This window comes from Agelaius tricolor, unplaced genomic scaffold (genome assembly GCF_023055355.1).
Source record: "Agelaius tricolor isolate 1412-34295 unplaced genomic scaffold, bAgeTri1.0.p SCAF_22, whole genome shotgun sequence".
Taxonomy (NCBI): Eukaryota; Metazoa; Chordata; class Aves; order Passeriformes; family Icteridae; genus Agelaius; species Agelaius tricolor.
Genome location: NW_027269282.1, coordinates 491,258 through 506,639, shown reverse-complemented (window position 1 = coordinate 506,639; position 15,382 = coordinate 491,258). Strand labels below are relative to the sequence as shown.

The following is a 15,382-nucleotide window of genomic DNA, read 5'->3' as shown; positions in this document are numbered from 1 at the left end:
AGGGTGTGCGTGCCGGGGGCAGCTGCGCATGGTCCGCGGGCTGTGGGGATGTCCACCCCTCCCAGGTGCTGCTGGTTGTCCCCTGCGGCTGTGGGGGATGTGCAGGCAGGAGGGGTCGGGCAGGACGGCAGGCAGGAATGTGCTGGCAGCAGCCCTGTTTACTTCCGCGGAGCAGCTGCAGCCCTGAACAGCGGGGCCCTTGTCAGAGCCTGGGCAGGGCCGTGTTCCCGGCCCCACATGGGGCTCTGATGTGGCCATGCTGCCAGCCATGGCAGGCTGGGGGCTTCCTGCCCTGCCCCCGGGTGGAGGCTGGCACCTGGGACCTGCCTTTGGCTCTGCTTTGCATCATCTCTCAGCACCTGAAAAACTGCTCTGTGTGCCCCAGCACTCCCACCCTGTAGCTCTGCAGATTCTGAGGTTTTGGGGCCTTTCACAGGAGGTGAGGATGGGGATGATGCTTTTCTGCCACCACTACCAGCAGTTTGCATGCTTTTGGTCGCTGAAGTGCTCATGTGGCTGCCCCGTGTCCCCTGGCTGTCCCCCAGCTTGGCAGCAGCAGAGCTGGTCATGACCCCGTGGCGGTGGCTGCCTGCCCCTGCGCCATCCGGCAGCGCTGCCAGCTGGGAGCCATCTCGGCTGCTGTTCCCGGATGCTCGTGGCTTGGCCGGTGGAAATTCCAGGGAGCAAAGCTGCTCTCATGTGGAAAACATCTTCCCGGCCATCCGGCATCCCTCAAAGCCCCAGCCTGGCCGGGTGAGCCTCCACCAGCACGTGCCTTGCCACGGTCTCTGGCCTCGGGCCCCTCCAGTGCATCCCCGTGTTCCCAGCAGCAACTCCACGTGCAGGGACCATCACGTGTGGGTGCAGCCTGACTTGTCCTGGGCCGAGGTGGGTGCTGGCAGCCCCCCACCCTGGGCTGGTGCCTGCCAGTGAGGCAGGAATGGACACAGGTATGCAAGGAGAGGGGTGGCACTGCCCCGTGGCTGGCGATCTGGGGAACAGACAGTACAGAGTGTGTTGGTGACATTCCCTTTTATTTCCTGTTATAAGAAAAAAAGATAGAGACCACGGGAGGTAAGAAACAGAGAGCAAGAGCACAGTGTTCCTTTGAGGGACAGAGTGGCCCTACCACAGCTCCCATGTCTGGGAAGCTGCCAGGACAGCCTGGGAAAGCCCAGCATGTCAGCTGCATACACTGTGGCTGCTGGGCTGGCTGCCAGCCCATGCTGCCACAGAGCTGGTTGGGTCTTTTTGCATGCACGGGATTAGCCAGTTCAGGGCCATGGGGACCACTGATGGCAAGGCAGAGCTGCTTGATGCCAGCCACGTGCAGACAGCCAGGGAGTTGGTGGCCCTGGGTGTCACAGAGGGAACACTGCCTAGCTGGGGACACATTGCCTAGACCAAATTGTTCCCAGCTGGGGACTGGCTTCATGATCCTAATAGGAATGAGTGCAGGGAAAAGAGGAGATGATGGTGGGATTGATAAAGGAGTAGCTCCTCTTCTACAGCACAGTACCCTGCTCCCAACTCACAGAACCTTTATTGAAGACAGGACTGGTGCATGGGTGGCTGGGTACTGTCCTGAGTCTGCTGGAGCAGGGGGGCTGGGCAGGCTGAGGTAGTTGTCCTGGGGGCCCTGGGGCTGTGGGGGGTGAGGCCTGCTGCAGTACTTGGGCCACTCTTTCCAATCCCGCTGGCAGCACGGGCACCCCCAGGCACTCCCCGCCACCCCTGGCGCTCATCTCCCTCCTCTGCAGCAGCATCAATAAATACACAAGTCTGCAAGTCCCTGAGCTCAGTCGGGTGCTGCCAGGGCACAGGGGCCAGGGTGCAGGAGTCGGGCTCTCCCGTGGGACCACGCCAATGGCAGGGGTTCACACGAGGTTGTTGGCCAGGCGCTCCCGTCTCTCCATGTCGCTCACCACATCGGCACCGTAGGCATCACCTGGAGAGAGCGATATTGTGGGGGTAGGTGTGCGTGTGGGGGCACAAGAAACCTCTGGCACCCCCAACCTCATCACTTCCCTCACCCTGCCTGCCATAGCCCCTAGGCTCCCGTCCCTCCTTACTTGTGTGGCAGCCATGCATCCAGACACGCTGCCCATCATACTTGCACTGGCACCTCATCACGTTGTTGGAGAAGTCCGACTCAGCCACCTCGTGCTTGGGGTTCACGACCACCTGGGGAGGGCAAGGGGCAGGGCTGGAAGCACCTCTGCTGTGCCCTGGCCAGGCAGGGCTGTGGCACGCACAGCAGGGTACAGAGCAGCACCCTGATGTGCAGGGTGAGGGATGCTGTTGTGCTCATGGAGGGGACTCCCCAGCCCTGAGATCTGGTAGGCTGGTGTCCCCCACCCCTCCATCCCCATACCTGGAAGGTGTAGCTGCCTGGTGGCACATCGGTGATGTCGATCCACTGGCAGTCGATGTCATGGCGGTAGGTGTCCCAGCACCCCACACTCACCCCCTGCTCACCAAAGTTGGCACAGGCGAAGCGTCGCTGAAGACCTGCAGCAAGGAGGGAGGTGAGGGAGGCACAGGCTCCCTTGGGGAGCAGAACTGGGCCACTGTCAGCTCTGCAGCTGGCACCTACCTTCGGGGCAGTTGGTGTCTTCCAGGCAAAAGCTGGCCTTGTGCCCCTCGGCCACCTTGGAGCCATTGAGCGTCAGCAGATCATAGTGGGTAAAGACCTCGATGCTGTGGAAGTGTCTGTGGGGACAGGGGCTCAGCACAGGACCAGTGCCCGGCCAGGGAGCACGTGGCTGTCCCAGGCAACCCCGGCAGAACTTCCGGCAGGGCAGCACCCAGGGACTCAGCAAATTACAGCCCTGAAGCCAAATAAAGCCGTAATGACAGTGCTGGCTCAGACGCTGTTAATTACCCCGGGTGGGACGGGTGCCACCATGCCCTGCCTGGCCCAAGGAGAGGACAGCTCCCTGCCAGCCCCTGCCTATGGGACACTCACCGGTGGCACTGGTGCCAAGTCCAGGCATGACGCCCCATCCTCGGTCGGAAATCGGCTCTTCCCAGGTTGTGGATCTGGGAGGAGAAGCGAAGAAGGCGGCGGTGGCCGTAGGGCCACTGCATGTTGTCAGCAGAGCGGGAGAGGCAGCGCTCCTCATGGGCACAGTACAGCAGCCCCAGGGGCCGGTCCTCCAGGTAGGCTGTCTCCTGCACCAGCTGGGCGTTCATCACCAGGTCTGGGGCATCTGGAGGGCATCAGCGGGGATGGAGAAGGTGATCCCCACCCTGCATAGCACCCCCTACTCTCCTCCAGGAGAAGGGGGGTGCCCCCTTCCAGCAGTACCCCACGGGCTCCTGCTACTCACGGGCAGTGCAGGTGACCCCTGCTGAGAAGCGTCCCCCGCCGCTGGGGCAGTGGACAGGGCCATGGCGCTGGCACTGCTGGAGGGCCAGCTCGGTGCCGGCACAGCGCACGCCGCTCATCACAACCTGGCTGGCACCGGGGCTGCCTGCCCAGTACCACGTCTCCTGAACAGAGGAGGAGCACAGTGCTTGGGCCAGTCCTTGCAGCCCTTGCCAGTACCCACCTGCCTCCTCTCCTGCCCTAACACTGCCACCACTGCCCCCACTGTCCCATCCCAGAGTCCCTGGCCACACCACGCCCACGCTGTCCATCCTGCAGGACCCCTGCAGTCTGGCCCCAGGCTGGTACCCCACTCACCTGGAGGGCATGGCTGGCAAAGCCCAGCCCCAGCTGCCTGCAGACCACCATGGCCTCGTTCAGGCCCCACTGTGCACCACACACTGCACCCCACTGCAGCTGCCCCTGCACTGGCACCAGCACCTCCACCACGCCTTCCTCGGGGTTGCGGCCCCCAGCCAGCCGCACCTGTTAGCAGAGAGGGGCAGAACTGGAATGTGGCACAGACCAGCAGCTCTCCCACCCTATGCTGCAATGGGACAAGCAGCCCTGCACATCCAGCTGAACATCTCCCTCATCTTTCTCTTCCTCCTTTCCTCACTACAAGACCAATTTTGCCACCAGATCACCCTGCAGGGCCCCATCAGGATGCTTCTCTGTGTCCCCCCATCCCCTGGGTCACCCCAGGGCTGCTCTGAGCACCCACACTGGGCATAGAGCCTGGGGAGCAGGGACTGTGCAATGGGGCTGGGGTTCAACAGGTCCTGGGAAGGAGGCAGGGACTCACCTGGCTCTTGAAGTCCATGTAGGGCATGTGGCAGCGGACAGCAGCGTCAGCCTCGTGCCGACACCCATTCTGCTCAGCGTCCTGGAAGCGACACTCGCCCAGAGAGCGCTCATGGCCAGTGCACTGCACATTGCTCATATGGATGGGCCCCAGACCTAAAGCACAGGAAGGGTCAGTGCTCCCTGCTCCATGACCATCCTGGAGCAGGACCTTCATCCTCCTTCCCCTGGTGTGGGCATTCTTTATGGGAATGGGAATGGGGCTGCCCATGGCAGGAGCAGACAGGGTAGCCTCATCCCAGGGCAGGCTGGAGCTGCGTGAGCATCCCAGGATTCTCCAGCAGGGCACATTACACCAGTTGATTTCCCCATCATACCCCTCCAAGCCCAGAGGTTTCCCAAGCCCACGCTGTAACACCTGCCTCACCTTGTCCCATCCGGGCTCCCACCAGGGCCTGCTTTGCTGTCCCATAGCCCAGCTGCCGGCACACCACACTGGCTGCAGCCAGGTCCCACTGCTTGTCACACACGGTGCCCCACTGCCCGTGGCGCAGCACCTCCACCCGGCCCTCACCAGCGTGGGTGCCCGCTCGCAGCCGCACCGGGAGCACCTGGGCACGGAGAGCAGCCGGTCAGCAACCCCAGGGCACAGCCAGCCCCCCCCTCAAGTGCAAATGGGGTGGCTGAGTGCTGCTCAGCCCTGGGACTCTGAGGCTGTGGAACTCTGCAAGGGCTCACCTTTCCTGGGGCGGTCTTGTTCTTGCCCTTGCCCGTGCCCTTCTGGAAGGCAGGGCCAGGGAGGCAGCTGACGATGGCGTGCATGCCGTGGGGGCAGGCGTGCTGGCGGGGGGCTGGTGGGGCCATCTGCACAGGGCAGCGGGCCAGGTGGGGCTCTGAGCCCTGACACCGCACCCTGTGCACCCAGAAGCTGTTCTTCTGGCTGAGGCTTTTCAGGCTGCCAAGGGAGAGGAGCAGGGCCAGGGTCAGCTCAGGTGCCAGAGACTCTCTCCCACCCAGTGCTCATGCTGGGCGCCCATTCAAGGTGCCCTGCCCACCATGCACAGTGCTGAGTCCTACCTGGAGTTAGGGTCCTTCAGCTTCTTGTTCCAGAGCTTTCTGTGGGTGTACAGAGCCAGGAGATGAGGGAGCATGCTGACACTGCTGACATTGCCCAACTCTGAACCCCCTGCCCCATCATTTCTGCCCTCCCCAGCAGGAGATGGAGACCCCAGGGTACGTCATATTCTCTCCCCACTGGCAATTACTGTGCCAAGCCCGTCTGTACCATGTGTCCCAGCGGGACTGTGCGACTCCTGGCACCCGTAGGGGCTCATTATAGGTTGTATTTATAGTTCCAGGCTGAGACGGGGTGGGAGGGACCAAGGGACACTTGTCTTTCCTCTCTTTTGTCCCACACTTTGCCAGCCATGATGGTGACCATCCCCAAAGACCTCTCTCTGAATGCTGTGAGCCCAACTCTGACCCTTGTCAAAGGCCCAAGAAGGGGATCCAGGCTGCCATACCGGCACCTCGCACACCCACCCACATGTGCAGCCCTCCTCTGACCACTCCTGCAGTCCCCACAGTGTGCCCAGCCTGCCCCCCATGCCCAGGAGCAGCTCGTGTCTCCCTCATCCCTACCGGTAGAAGCTGGTGTTGACGTGCTTCTCCCGGGGGAAGCCCAGCATCCCGCACACCACGCGGCTGTTGTTCCTGGTCCAGTTGGCATCACACACCTGCCTCCAGCGCCCGTTGTGCTTCACCTCCACAGCACCCTCTATCACTGGCATGCTCAGCTTGGCCCGTGCCAGGATGGGCTTGAGCCGCACCTCCTCCAGGGTTAGTCCCAACACCTGCCACAGTGGGCATGGCGTGGGCCTGGGGCTCCCGCATCGAGGGCAGAGCATTCAGAAAAGGGCAGGGGAAGGGTTAGTGGGACCTGCTCCAGTCGCCCTGGTGTACCTGCTGGCCACAGGCACACACCACGGGCCCCCACTCACCTCTCCCAGGTGACCAGCAGTGGTGGCCTGGGGGGAGTTGCCAGGCAGGCGCTGTCCTGAGCACACCACACCAGCATCCTCGCCATGGTGGCAGTCACTGATGCCCCAGCCATTGTGGGCACACTCTGCCAGGGAGCCTTCACTGCCCCCGCATCGCACGTTGTCCAGCCAGATGGGGCCTAGGGACACAGCACCACAGCCCCATGCAGTGTGTCCTGCAAGCTGTCTGCACCCACGGCCCTGTGGGGAGGCTCCCACAGCCAGCGGGAAGCACGCTGCCCCCGTGGGGACCCCCTGCCCCCATTCCCCACCTGCCCCGTACCTTCCCCTTGGCCGTAGGTGGCACTGTGGGTCCAGGTGATGGCTGCGCTGTAACCCAGCTGTCGGCAGGCCACCGTGGCCGCATGGAAGTCGAAGCCGTCATCGCACACGGTGCCCCAGCGCCCCTGGTACAGCACCTCCAGCCGGCCCTCTCCAGCTGGGCCCCGGGGTCCCCCCAGCCGCAGCTGCACCGGGGCCAGCTCCTGCCTGCTGGGGGCCACCCAGCACAGCACCAGCACCAGCACCAGCAGGACGTGACTCGTGCCAGTTGGCATCACCATCATCGTTCTGTGAGTGGGATGCCTGGGGACAGACCAACAGTGAGTCCTTGGGGACCGTGGCAGAGTAGGGGTGCAGCTGCAGCCCCCCTGTGCCCCAGGAGCTGGGCAATGGTGGAGGGATGTCATGCCCTCTTGCATGGTGGTGACATCCCTGTCCCTGTGCTGTGGGGGATGCATGGGCTGGTCCCTGCCACACACACAGCATACCCCAGCCCTACCCCCTTCACCAGGTAACCCAGCTCTGACACAGCCTTCCCAGGCACTGACAGCCACGGGCAGCCCCACCAACATTGCCCTGTGCTCTTGTTGCTTCCTGTCTGCCCCATGTTTTGGGACATGGGTGAGGGCCCCCTTTCATCCTCCACCTGGATTCTCTACTGAACAGCAGGATTCTCTACTGAACACCAGGATTCCTCCCCATCTTGCACACAGCCCGGTCCCTGTCAACTCACCTCTTCCCCTACATCCTCATTCAGAGCATTGGTGGGATTGCTGACCCCCCTCCAGGTACCCAGACCTCCCCTCCCGGGGCCACCTCTGGCACTCACCCTGGCAAGGGATGGTGGTGCCGGACCAGCAGCGGTGCGGGGCAGGCGGTGGCGAGGGACACGGTGGTGGCGAGGGACACGGCGGTGGCGCTGGCAGCAGTGGATCCCGCAGCTCCTGCCTCCCGCTGGGCACCGCCTGCAGCCGCTTTTATGGTGCGGCGGGGTGGGCCGACCCGAGGGGGCCCCCCGCCCCCCCGCCTCTGGCCTGGAGCCCAGCCCTGCTCCCTGCCCACCCCCGGCCCTACTCTGCCTCACCGCACACGGGGGCAAACCTGTTCCTGTCCCAAACCCCGTCCTTTCCCCAGCCAGGAGGATCTGAGCTGTCCCGGACAGTCGCTGCGTGCCGTGAGGCTGCACCTCCCCCGAGTCCAGATTCCCTCGGTCAGGGATGCTCCCCTCGCTGGGCTGAACCGCAGCCAGGCACAGCATGGGCTTTCCTGAGATGACGAACTGCTGTGCCGGGGACATTCCTTGCAGCTTCCCACCCACGCACTGGTTCGAGTGGGTGCACGGGCACAGGATGCCTGGAGGTGCTGCAGTGGGGTCGAGACTCGGGGGGCACAGGGACCACGGCAGGGTATGGGATGGTGCCGTGAGCGGGAGCACAGCTCTCCCAGGGCTTGGGGCATCACCTGTGGCATCCATAAAGCAGGCTGGCTGTGAGGGTCCTCAGGCTCAGCCCTGCTCCGTGGGACGTGGGGACCGGTGATGCGCCCCCACCTCCCGCCCGACCTGCCCCGGGAGCAACCTCGGGCTTGGGGTGCCGCCAGTCCCCGGGGCACCCCGCTGCCCACACGCCGGCCGTGCCCCGCCGTGGGATGGGGATAAACAGGAAACCCAGTGCCCCGGCCGTGCCCAGGGACCGGCCAGGAATGTGCCGGTGGCCACCGGACTGTTTGTTTGGAGTCAAAGCAGCCGGATCCTGCCGGGAGGAGCCAGGATCAACACGGCCGGGAATAGCCCGTGAGCTCATCGCCACGTCTCGCAAGGAGCCCCAGCACCTCTGGGTGTGCAGGGATGCACGACTCGGGGTCCCCCTCGCAGGGCGCTCTCATCCCAGCCCTCTGCCTCGGCCGGGATCGGGGCAATGTCCTGAAGCTGCGATGTGAATCGCTGGCCAGCCCCAGAATGGAGGCCACGGAAAGCCCTGGGGAAGGGCAGGGTTGGGGCCAGCAGTGGAGCCCGTGACTCATTCGTCTCGACGTTTTGGAGATCAATTGCTTAAGTGTGAATCCAGGAGCCTCCCCCGAGCTCCTCCCCCGGCAGATGCTGGCAGGGGCGCGGGCAGGCGGGCGCTGGGTCCCGCTCCCAGCTCTGCCTCCGCTCCGGGCACAGCAAGAACAGAGAGGTGCGGGGGCTGGCGGGCTCTGCCCCTCTGGGACCTGCCAGCTCTTCTCGCAGCGGTACGGACACTGTGTCCTGCCGCTCGTGCGACCACGGCGGGCCGGAGGTGTCCCCCTCTGCCCTGAGGTGTCAGCCAATGCCCCTCGTCTCCCTGGGGGCTCACAGGGTGCCAGCACCTGCAGTCCCGGGCAGCCAGCAATGGCAGCAGCTAAAAATACACGGCCGGCAGCAGGGCAGCCCCGTGCGCGGGAAGCTGTGGGCGGCGGGCGGGCGTGCGGGGCTATTCTCAGAGGGCTGCGGGACTATTCCTGGCCGGTCAATATTGATTCAGCCAGCTCAGGTGCAGCAGCTCACCCTGGCAGCACCGTATTTAGGGCCCGGCAGGAGGCGAGGCGGGCGGCTGAATCGGGAGCATTGTCTGGTGGAGGAAGAGGGCAGGGAGAGGATGTGAGCTCTGTAATCTGCAGCCAGCGGCTCCCGGCAGCAGCCCGGGTGAGGGGCACACCCCGGGCCTGCTGCGGCTGAGGAGCGGCCAGCACGGAACATCTGCCCTGGGGACGCGGGGACGGGGCCAGGACACGTGCAGGCAGCTTCCGTCGGGAATAGGAGCATGTGTGAGGCACGAGGGGCAGCTGCAGCCCTGGCTCCTGCGGTTTCTGAGCTGCTGGGCACGTGTCTGCTGTACACACAGCCACCAAGAGCCGGGGACTGAGGACAGCTGGGGACTTCAGGCACCAAAGCAGCATCCAGGCAGCTCCCTGCTTGTTCTAAGTACTTAGGATGGTCCGGACCTGCCCGGAGTTGGGGAACTCAATACAAACAGTCCTGCATGCATCTGAGTCTGCATCAATGAGCAGAGGAGAGGGTGAAGGGCTGTTTGTCCCTGTTCACTACTCTGAAATGTGCCTGTGCTCTCTGGCAACTCCCCTAAGGCTGCCTTACTAGCAAGTGTGGATAGTGCACTAGGAGCTGCATGAGTTGCTCAAAAAACACAGTGAGAGTGCTCATGACAGAGCCTGGGCCAGGGTTTATTTCCATGGGCACAGGCAGGGGCTGAGTAAGGCTTGCCATGGTCATGCAGGGTCCAGGAGCCACTGGGGCAAGGCTGGGTAGTGGCAGGCTGGGAGCAGCCATCTGTTCAAGGTGACAGTAGCAGCTGGGAGCACAGGGGACCCTGCCAGCCTACACCCAGCTCTCAGGAGATGCTGCTGCCCTGAGGTGCTGGGGAATCAAGTTGGGGATGGGCAGGGCTCTGCATGGCATCAGTAGGGCATGCTGCTGTCACAACCCTGCGTTGGTGAAGTCAGTTTCACCAATCTCATCAGAGGTGCCTGAAATCCTTGATAGCCACCTGGGCGGCATTGCGTCCTGCTGCTCCCATCACTCCTCCTCCTGCAAGAAAGGAGAAATGGGGAATGCTGCTTCATCTCTTCCACATGCCCCTTTCTTCCTTCTGCAGGCCTCCATGAGAGTCCTGGCTCCCAGCTCTGCTCACCAGGGTGGGCTCCACTTCCACACAGGTACAGGCCAGGAATTGGGGACCGGTAGCCAGAGTAGGATGGTACTGGCCGGGCGAAGTACAGCTGGTCCAGAGACATCCCTCCATGGAAGATGTTCTGCCAACAGAGCTCTGTGTGAGCTAGCTGTGCCTGGCCCAGGCCCGTGTAGGCCGTGTGCCCCCTAGCACTGGCACCAGAGCGATGCTCAGAGCTGACACGCATGGTACCCACTCCACCAGGCAGCCCAAAGATCCTCTCCAGGTCTGGTGGCGTCAGGATGTCCCTGCCAATGACAGATGCCTTGAAGCCTGGGGCATAGTCTTCAATGCAGTCAAACACTAGAGAAAGATGAAGGGACTCCTGCTGGGCAGCCCGGGGGGACATGGTAGCAAACTCCTGTGCAGCCCAGGGCAGCTCTGCCCATGGGTGTCACTGGGTCTGTGTGTGCATCACGTACCCGTGTCTGCATACGCGTTTCTGGCCTGCTCGTCCCAGGAGCGCCCGCCTGCCAGCACGGACGGGGTGTACTGCGTGAACAGGGACACGACATGGCAGCCTGGAGGGGCCAGCCCTGGGTCCAGCACTGAGGGAATGCAGAGCTCGATCATGGGCCTGGGGGAGCAGTACACCAGCTGGGCAGGCAGAGGGGCACCCAGCCACTCCACACCTCCTTCCCCAGCATCCACAGCCATGGCTGTCCTGTCCCTTCCCCAGTGCAAGGTGTGCCAGTACAGGCTCCTACCTGCTGGAGGGGTGCCCATGGGCGGCCTCAGTGAATGCCTGGTGCAAGAGCTGGGTGCCCTCACAGTTGAGGTGTATGGAGCACTGGTGGTGGGGCAGGGGCTGGCCGTCACGGGCATTGGGGGCAGCCAGGAAGCTGGGAAGCCGATCCACTGCCACTGGGCATGGGGAGATGAAGTGGGGTGCAGCCTCTTGCTGAGCCTGGCACCAGTGTTCCTCCAGCAGGGATGGCAGCAGAAGTGTCCCTGCTGGTACCTACCATTGATCTTGGTGACAGGGGAGCGTGTGTCAAGCTGCCGGATCCGCTGGACAAAATCCTTGGGCAGCTGCTCCTAGGGTGGGATACACCGGTGCAGAGGCTGGCTGTGAGAGGCAGTGAGGATGGGGCTATTCCAACAGGCCAAGCCCCCACCAGCCCCATGCACTCCATACCTGAGGAATGAGGTCCAGAAAGGTGATTTGGGGGGAGGCATTGGACAGCACCAGTTTGCTCCTCACCTCTGTCCCATCCTGCAGCACGACACCCTGCGCCTCCCCGGCCCTGCCCAGCAGCACGTGGCACACTGCCTGGGCACGGGTAGGGGACAGGACTTTACCAAGAGCATCCCTGCTGCCTGTGGGGATGGCCAAGCAGCTCCCCTCTCCCAGACACCCCCTACCTTCTCAGCAAAGATGTGGGCTCCCCGGGCAGCGGCTGCCTGGGCGATGGCGTGGGACAGGGCTCCCATCCCGCCTGCCACGTAGCCCCAGGCCCCCCGCCGTCCCTCCAGCTCACCCATGACATGGTGCAACAGCACATACCTGTGGTAGTAGGACCTTGAGTTAGCTGCTGGCTGAGGGGATGGATCTGTCTCCTGCATGGGTAGTGAGGATGGTGCCAGAGCCCCCACAGTCCCCCCCCGGGACCATGCCACCTCATGGGATGTAAACTCAGTCACTGGGAGCACACACCAGCCAGGACTCAGCCCAGCCCAGGGACAGAGGTGCCCAAACAGTGAAGGGATAAGTGGGGGCCACTCAGGAGAGCCATATGGCAGGGTTGGGGGCAGCCCCTTGCCCAGCACCAACCCCTGAGGCACTGTGGCAAAGTGGAGCAGGCAGTGGGAGGGAGGGGCAGGGGGGCAGTGCATGGGGTACTGGTGTGCAGCAGAGCCAAGCACAGAGCATGGCAAGGGGGGACAGTGCAGGCATGAGCCCCAGGGGGAAGGATCCCTCACCCACTGCCAGGGGTGTGTGGGCTGGCCATGGCTCCAATCACAGCATCAGTAGCCAGAGTTGCCTTCAGGGGTTCTGACTCAAACCAGTGATCCAGGATCTGGCCCAGGAGAAAGAGAGCATGCCAGGCTTGGGGTGGGGAGCTGCTGCAGCATCCTGGCAGGCAGGAGAGGCACTGGGTGTTTTCACACCAGCACTGCCAGCACGCACCTTGGAGATGGGAGCTGTGAGCACCTCGTAATAGTGGGGCAGCTGTTGCCCCAGTGCCAGCCCTGGGGGTGGAGAGGTGGTGTGAGACCTGCATGGCTGTGCCAGGGCTGGCTGCTGGTGCCCAGCTGGCTTTGGAGGTCACTCAGCAGGACCAAGGTGAGCAAGCCTACCGGAGCCTGCCAGCCCAGACTGGGCACCTGAGGAGGCTTTGCATTGCCCATCCCAGGTGCTGGCAAACACCCCTTGCTGTCAGGGCTCCCTGGCATCCCAGATGTACCTGCCTGCAGCAAGGGCTTCAGGGTTTGCAGGTTCCTGAGCTGCTGGAGCAGGGAACCCTTCCCCAGGGCAGCTGTATCCACTGGAGGGGCATCCAGCAGTGGGTCAAGGGCCAACACCATGCGCCCCATGAACGCCTCATACTCTGGGTAGGCCTGGAAGGGGACAGAGGGTGGACAGCAAGGGCTGCACCATGGTGGGTGCAATGGATACCCCACCCAGGAGCATCCCTGCCACTCCAGGGGCAGGGCAGCCCCTCATGGGTTTTGCTGTGCCAGGTGCATGCCCCTGCTGGTACCTGGGCATCCTTCTGGGAGAACTGAGCAATCTGCTGCTGAGTCTGGGCCATGTCATGTCCCAGCAGAAGGGAGCGAGGAGGGCTCCTGTCCTCCAGCAGTGGGGTGAAGGAGTAGGGGTCCCGTGGGAGCACCCTCAGACCGTGCCGCTGTAAGACAGGGATGTCCCCACTGCAGAACCCACCCTGCAGGGACAGCCTGGCAGCAGGGTCCCCTTGCTTGCACACTGGGAGTTGCCAGCAGCCCAGCAAAGGGCAGGTGCCAGTACCTGCAGCTCCAGATCAGCATAGATTTGTGGTCGCAGCAGGCTGAGCAGATATGATGCCCGGGAGAACTTGAACCCTGGAACATGTGGGGTGGTGGGGAATGTCCACCGCCAGGGCTGGCCAGGGGGACAAGGGGCACGCAGGGGTACCTGGCACGATCTCCTCGGTGACGGCGGCGCCGCCCAGCACGTGGCGCTTCTCCAGCACAGCCGTGCGCAGCCCTGCCCGCTGCAGGTAGGCAGCCTGCGGGGAGCACGGGGCACACTGCCATCCCTCCAGCCGGGATTGCCTCTGCCAGCATCAGCACCCTCCTGCACACGGTGCCCCCCTCCCTAGGGAGGGCCTGTGGGAGCCCCAGCCCCATGGACACTGCCATCAAAGCCCTCCCTTGCTCTCAGCGCAGACCCTTCCCAGTGCCTTGCTGTCCCCTGGGGATGGAGGAGAGGCAGCACGCCACTCTAGGTACTCACTGCCACCAGCCCGTTGTGCCCTGCAAGAAGAGAGGGAGATGAGCAGAGCCCAGTGCTGGTGATGGGCGCACAGCACAGGGCACCCTGCCGTGCCTGGGGCATGGGGCTGTCACAGCCACCCCAATAACAGGCTCTAGACACAGGGATACAGGTGACAAGGAGAATCGTCCCCCAGCCCTACAGCCCTGGCCCTAATGGTGCAGCAAAGGGGGACAGAAGTGCTCAAGGTAGATGCTCCTACAGTGCTCTGATGCTGGGGGGCTGCAATTTGTGCCAGACCCCTGTGTCGTCCCAGGCATGGGAAGCAGTTTGGGGGTTTGCAATGCGTCCAACACTACTGCGGTCCCCACCTAGCTGCTCCTCTGCGACGTGCCCTGGGGGTCTGCAGATGTGGGTCCCCGCTCGCAGCTCGACTCTCGCTCCCTGGCTCTGTTACCTGCTCCAATCACCACCGCGTCGTATTCCTGCTGCAGCCGGGCTGCAGCCCCGGCATGGGCCAAACGCGCTCCTGGCGGCCGCAGGGACGGATGCCAGCCCTGCGGCCAGCGGGACGAGCAGAGCGGACCGAGCCCTCCCCGGAGCCCGCAGCGCCCGGCCATGGCTGCTCTGTCCGGCCGCCTGGACTTTGCTTCCACAGCGGAACTTTTCCCAGGGCTTCCGGGCACGGGGAGGGACGGGGGGCCAGGGCGGGGAACGCCTTGAGGAGGCGGGGAGGCTGCTCAGGACAGGGGCAGCGGCCGCTGCTGCCCCAGCGAGGCGCGGACCCGGCGCAGTTCAGCTGCGGGGCCGGAGACGAGCCCCAGGGCAGAGAAAGGGCCACATCCTGCCTGGGGCTCAGCAGGGCGCCAGGAGCTCCCCAGGCTGTACCCCAGGACGGTGCTGAGCAGGCAGGCGGGGGCCTGAGAGCACCCTGCCCCAGCTCCTGTTGTGCTCCAGGGATGATCCAGAGGCACATGGCTGGGATGATGGGCCAAGCACGGCAGGACAGACGGAGTTTGGCACCCCCACAGCCCCAAGCACAGCCCTGAAAGCAGCAGGAGAAGGGGCATGGCTTTGGGAATGAGCATGGCTTTGAATCCAGAACTGTTGCTCAGCAGGGCAAATTCCAGCTCAGCAGGATGGGGCAAAGGCCTTGTCATGGTCCAGTGCTCCTTGAATTGCTGTCCCCAGCTCCAGCGAGTGGCATGGGAGCAACAAGGGGCAGTGGCTACGTGAGTCCCTTGGGGCTGGCCCCATTCCCAGCTGTACTTGAGGTCTGGAGTGCACTGAGCCTAGACGTGCCTGGGAAACACATAAGCTGCATCAGGATTTACTCACTGTTCCCTGCTAAGCTCAGAGCTGTGGCTAACTGGTGCCTGGGTGTGGAGAAGGCAGTGCAGGATGGGCTGCACTTCCCCAGAGCCTGCCAAACCTCTGAGGGCCCTGCACCCCATATTTGGGGGTGAGGGGGAAGGGGGATGCACCTTAGACCATTGCTCCACTCAGGTTTGGCTACATTATCTTGATCTCTGGCCAAAGCCTGGCAGCAGTGTCAAGCTAACATTATAAATCCTGCTCTGGAAATGCACTTTTCAGCAAGACAGTGATTTGCCAGCAACCTCTTGGCCCCACTCTCTGTCTGTCCCCAGAGGCTGCTGGATGGCAGTGAAAAGCATGGGGAGCAGGAAAAGGGACAGTGCCGGCCCTGGCCAGGCTGAAGGATGAGAAGCTTGCCTGTCCCTGCCTATAGGCACAATCCATG

At 63.5% G+C, this 15,382-nt stretch overlaps 2 protein-coding genes across 2 annotated transcripts; both read right to left on the bottom strand.

The window, feature by feature from the left end:
- Positions 1 to 1,080: 1,080 nt before the first annotated feature.
- Positions 1,081 to 6,953, bottom strand: LOXL4 (lysyl oxidase like 4). Its single transcript, XM_071446095.1, is given in 17 exon segments — positions 1,081 to 1,948; positions 2,073 to 2,184; positions 2,375 to 2,511; positions 2,597 to 2,712; positions 2,969 to 3,212; positions 3,333 to 3,495; positions 3,689 to 3,856; positions 4,176 to 4,330; positions 4,602 to 4,785; positions 4,913 to 5,129; positions 5,252 to 5,290; positions 5,816 to 6,027; positions 6,175 to 6,353; positions 6,497 to 6,805; positions 6,808 to 6,865; positions 6,868 to 6,911; positions 6,914 to 6,953. Coding segments are annotated over 17 exon segments (2,448 nt in total). The 3' UTR covers positions 1,081 to 1,877.
- Positions 6,954 to 9,675: 2,722 nt separating this feature from the next.
- PYROXD2 (pyridine nucleotide-disulphide oxidoreductase domain 2) lies at positions 9,676 to 15,269 on the bottom strand. Its single transcript, XM_071446231.1, has 16 exons — positions 14,078 to 15,269; positions 13,642 to 13,661; positions 13,321 to 13,414; positions 13,174 to 13,247; positions 12,908 to 13,054; positions 12,611 to 12,764; positions 12,334 to 12,395; positions 12,126 to 12,223; positions 11,568 to 11,709; positions 11,341 to 11,475; positions 11,168 to 11,240; positions 10,910 to 11,066; positions 10,625 to 10,779; positions 10,399 to 10,505; positions 10,164 to 10,284; positions 9,676 to 10,060 (listed from the first exon to the last, which is right to left on the bottom strand). The coding sequence occupies exons 1-16, from the start codon at positions 14,238 to 14,240 to the stop codon at positions 9,990 to 9,992; spliced, it is 1,773 nt and encodes a 590-aa protein (XP_071302332.1). The 5' UTR covers positions 14,241 to 15,269; the 3' UTR covers positions 9,676 to 9,989.
- Positions 15,270 to 15,382: the final 113 nt, after the last annotated feature.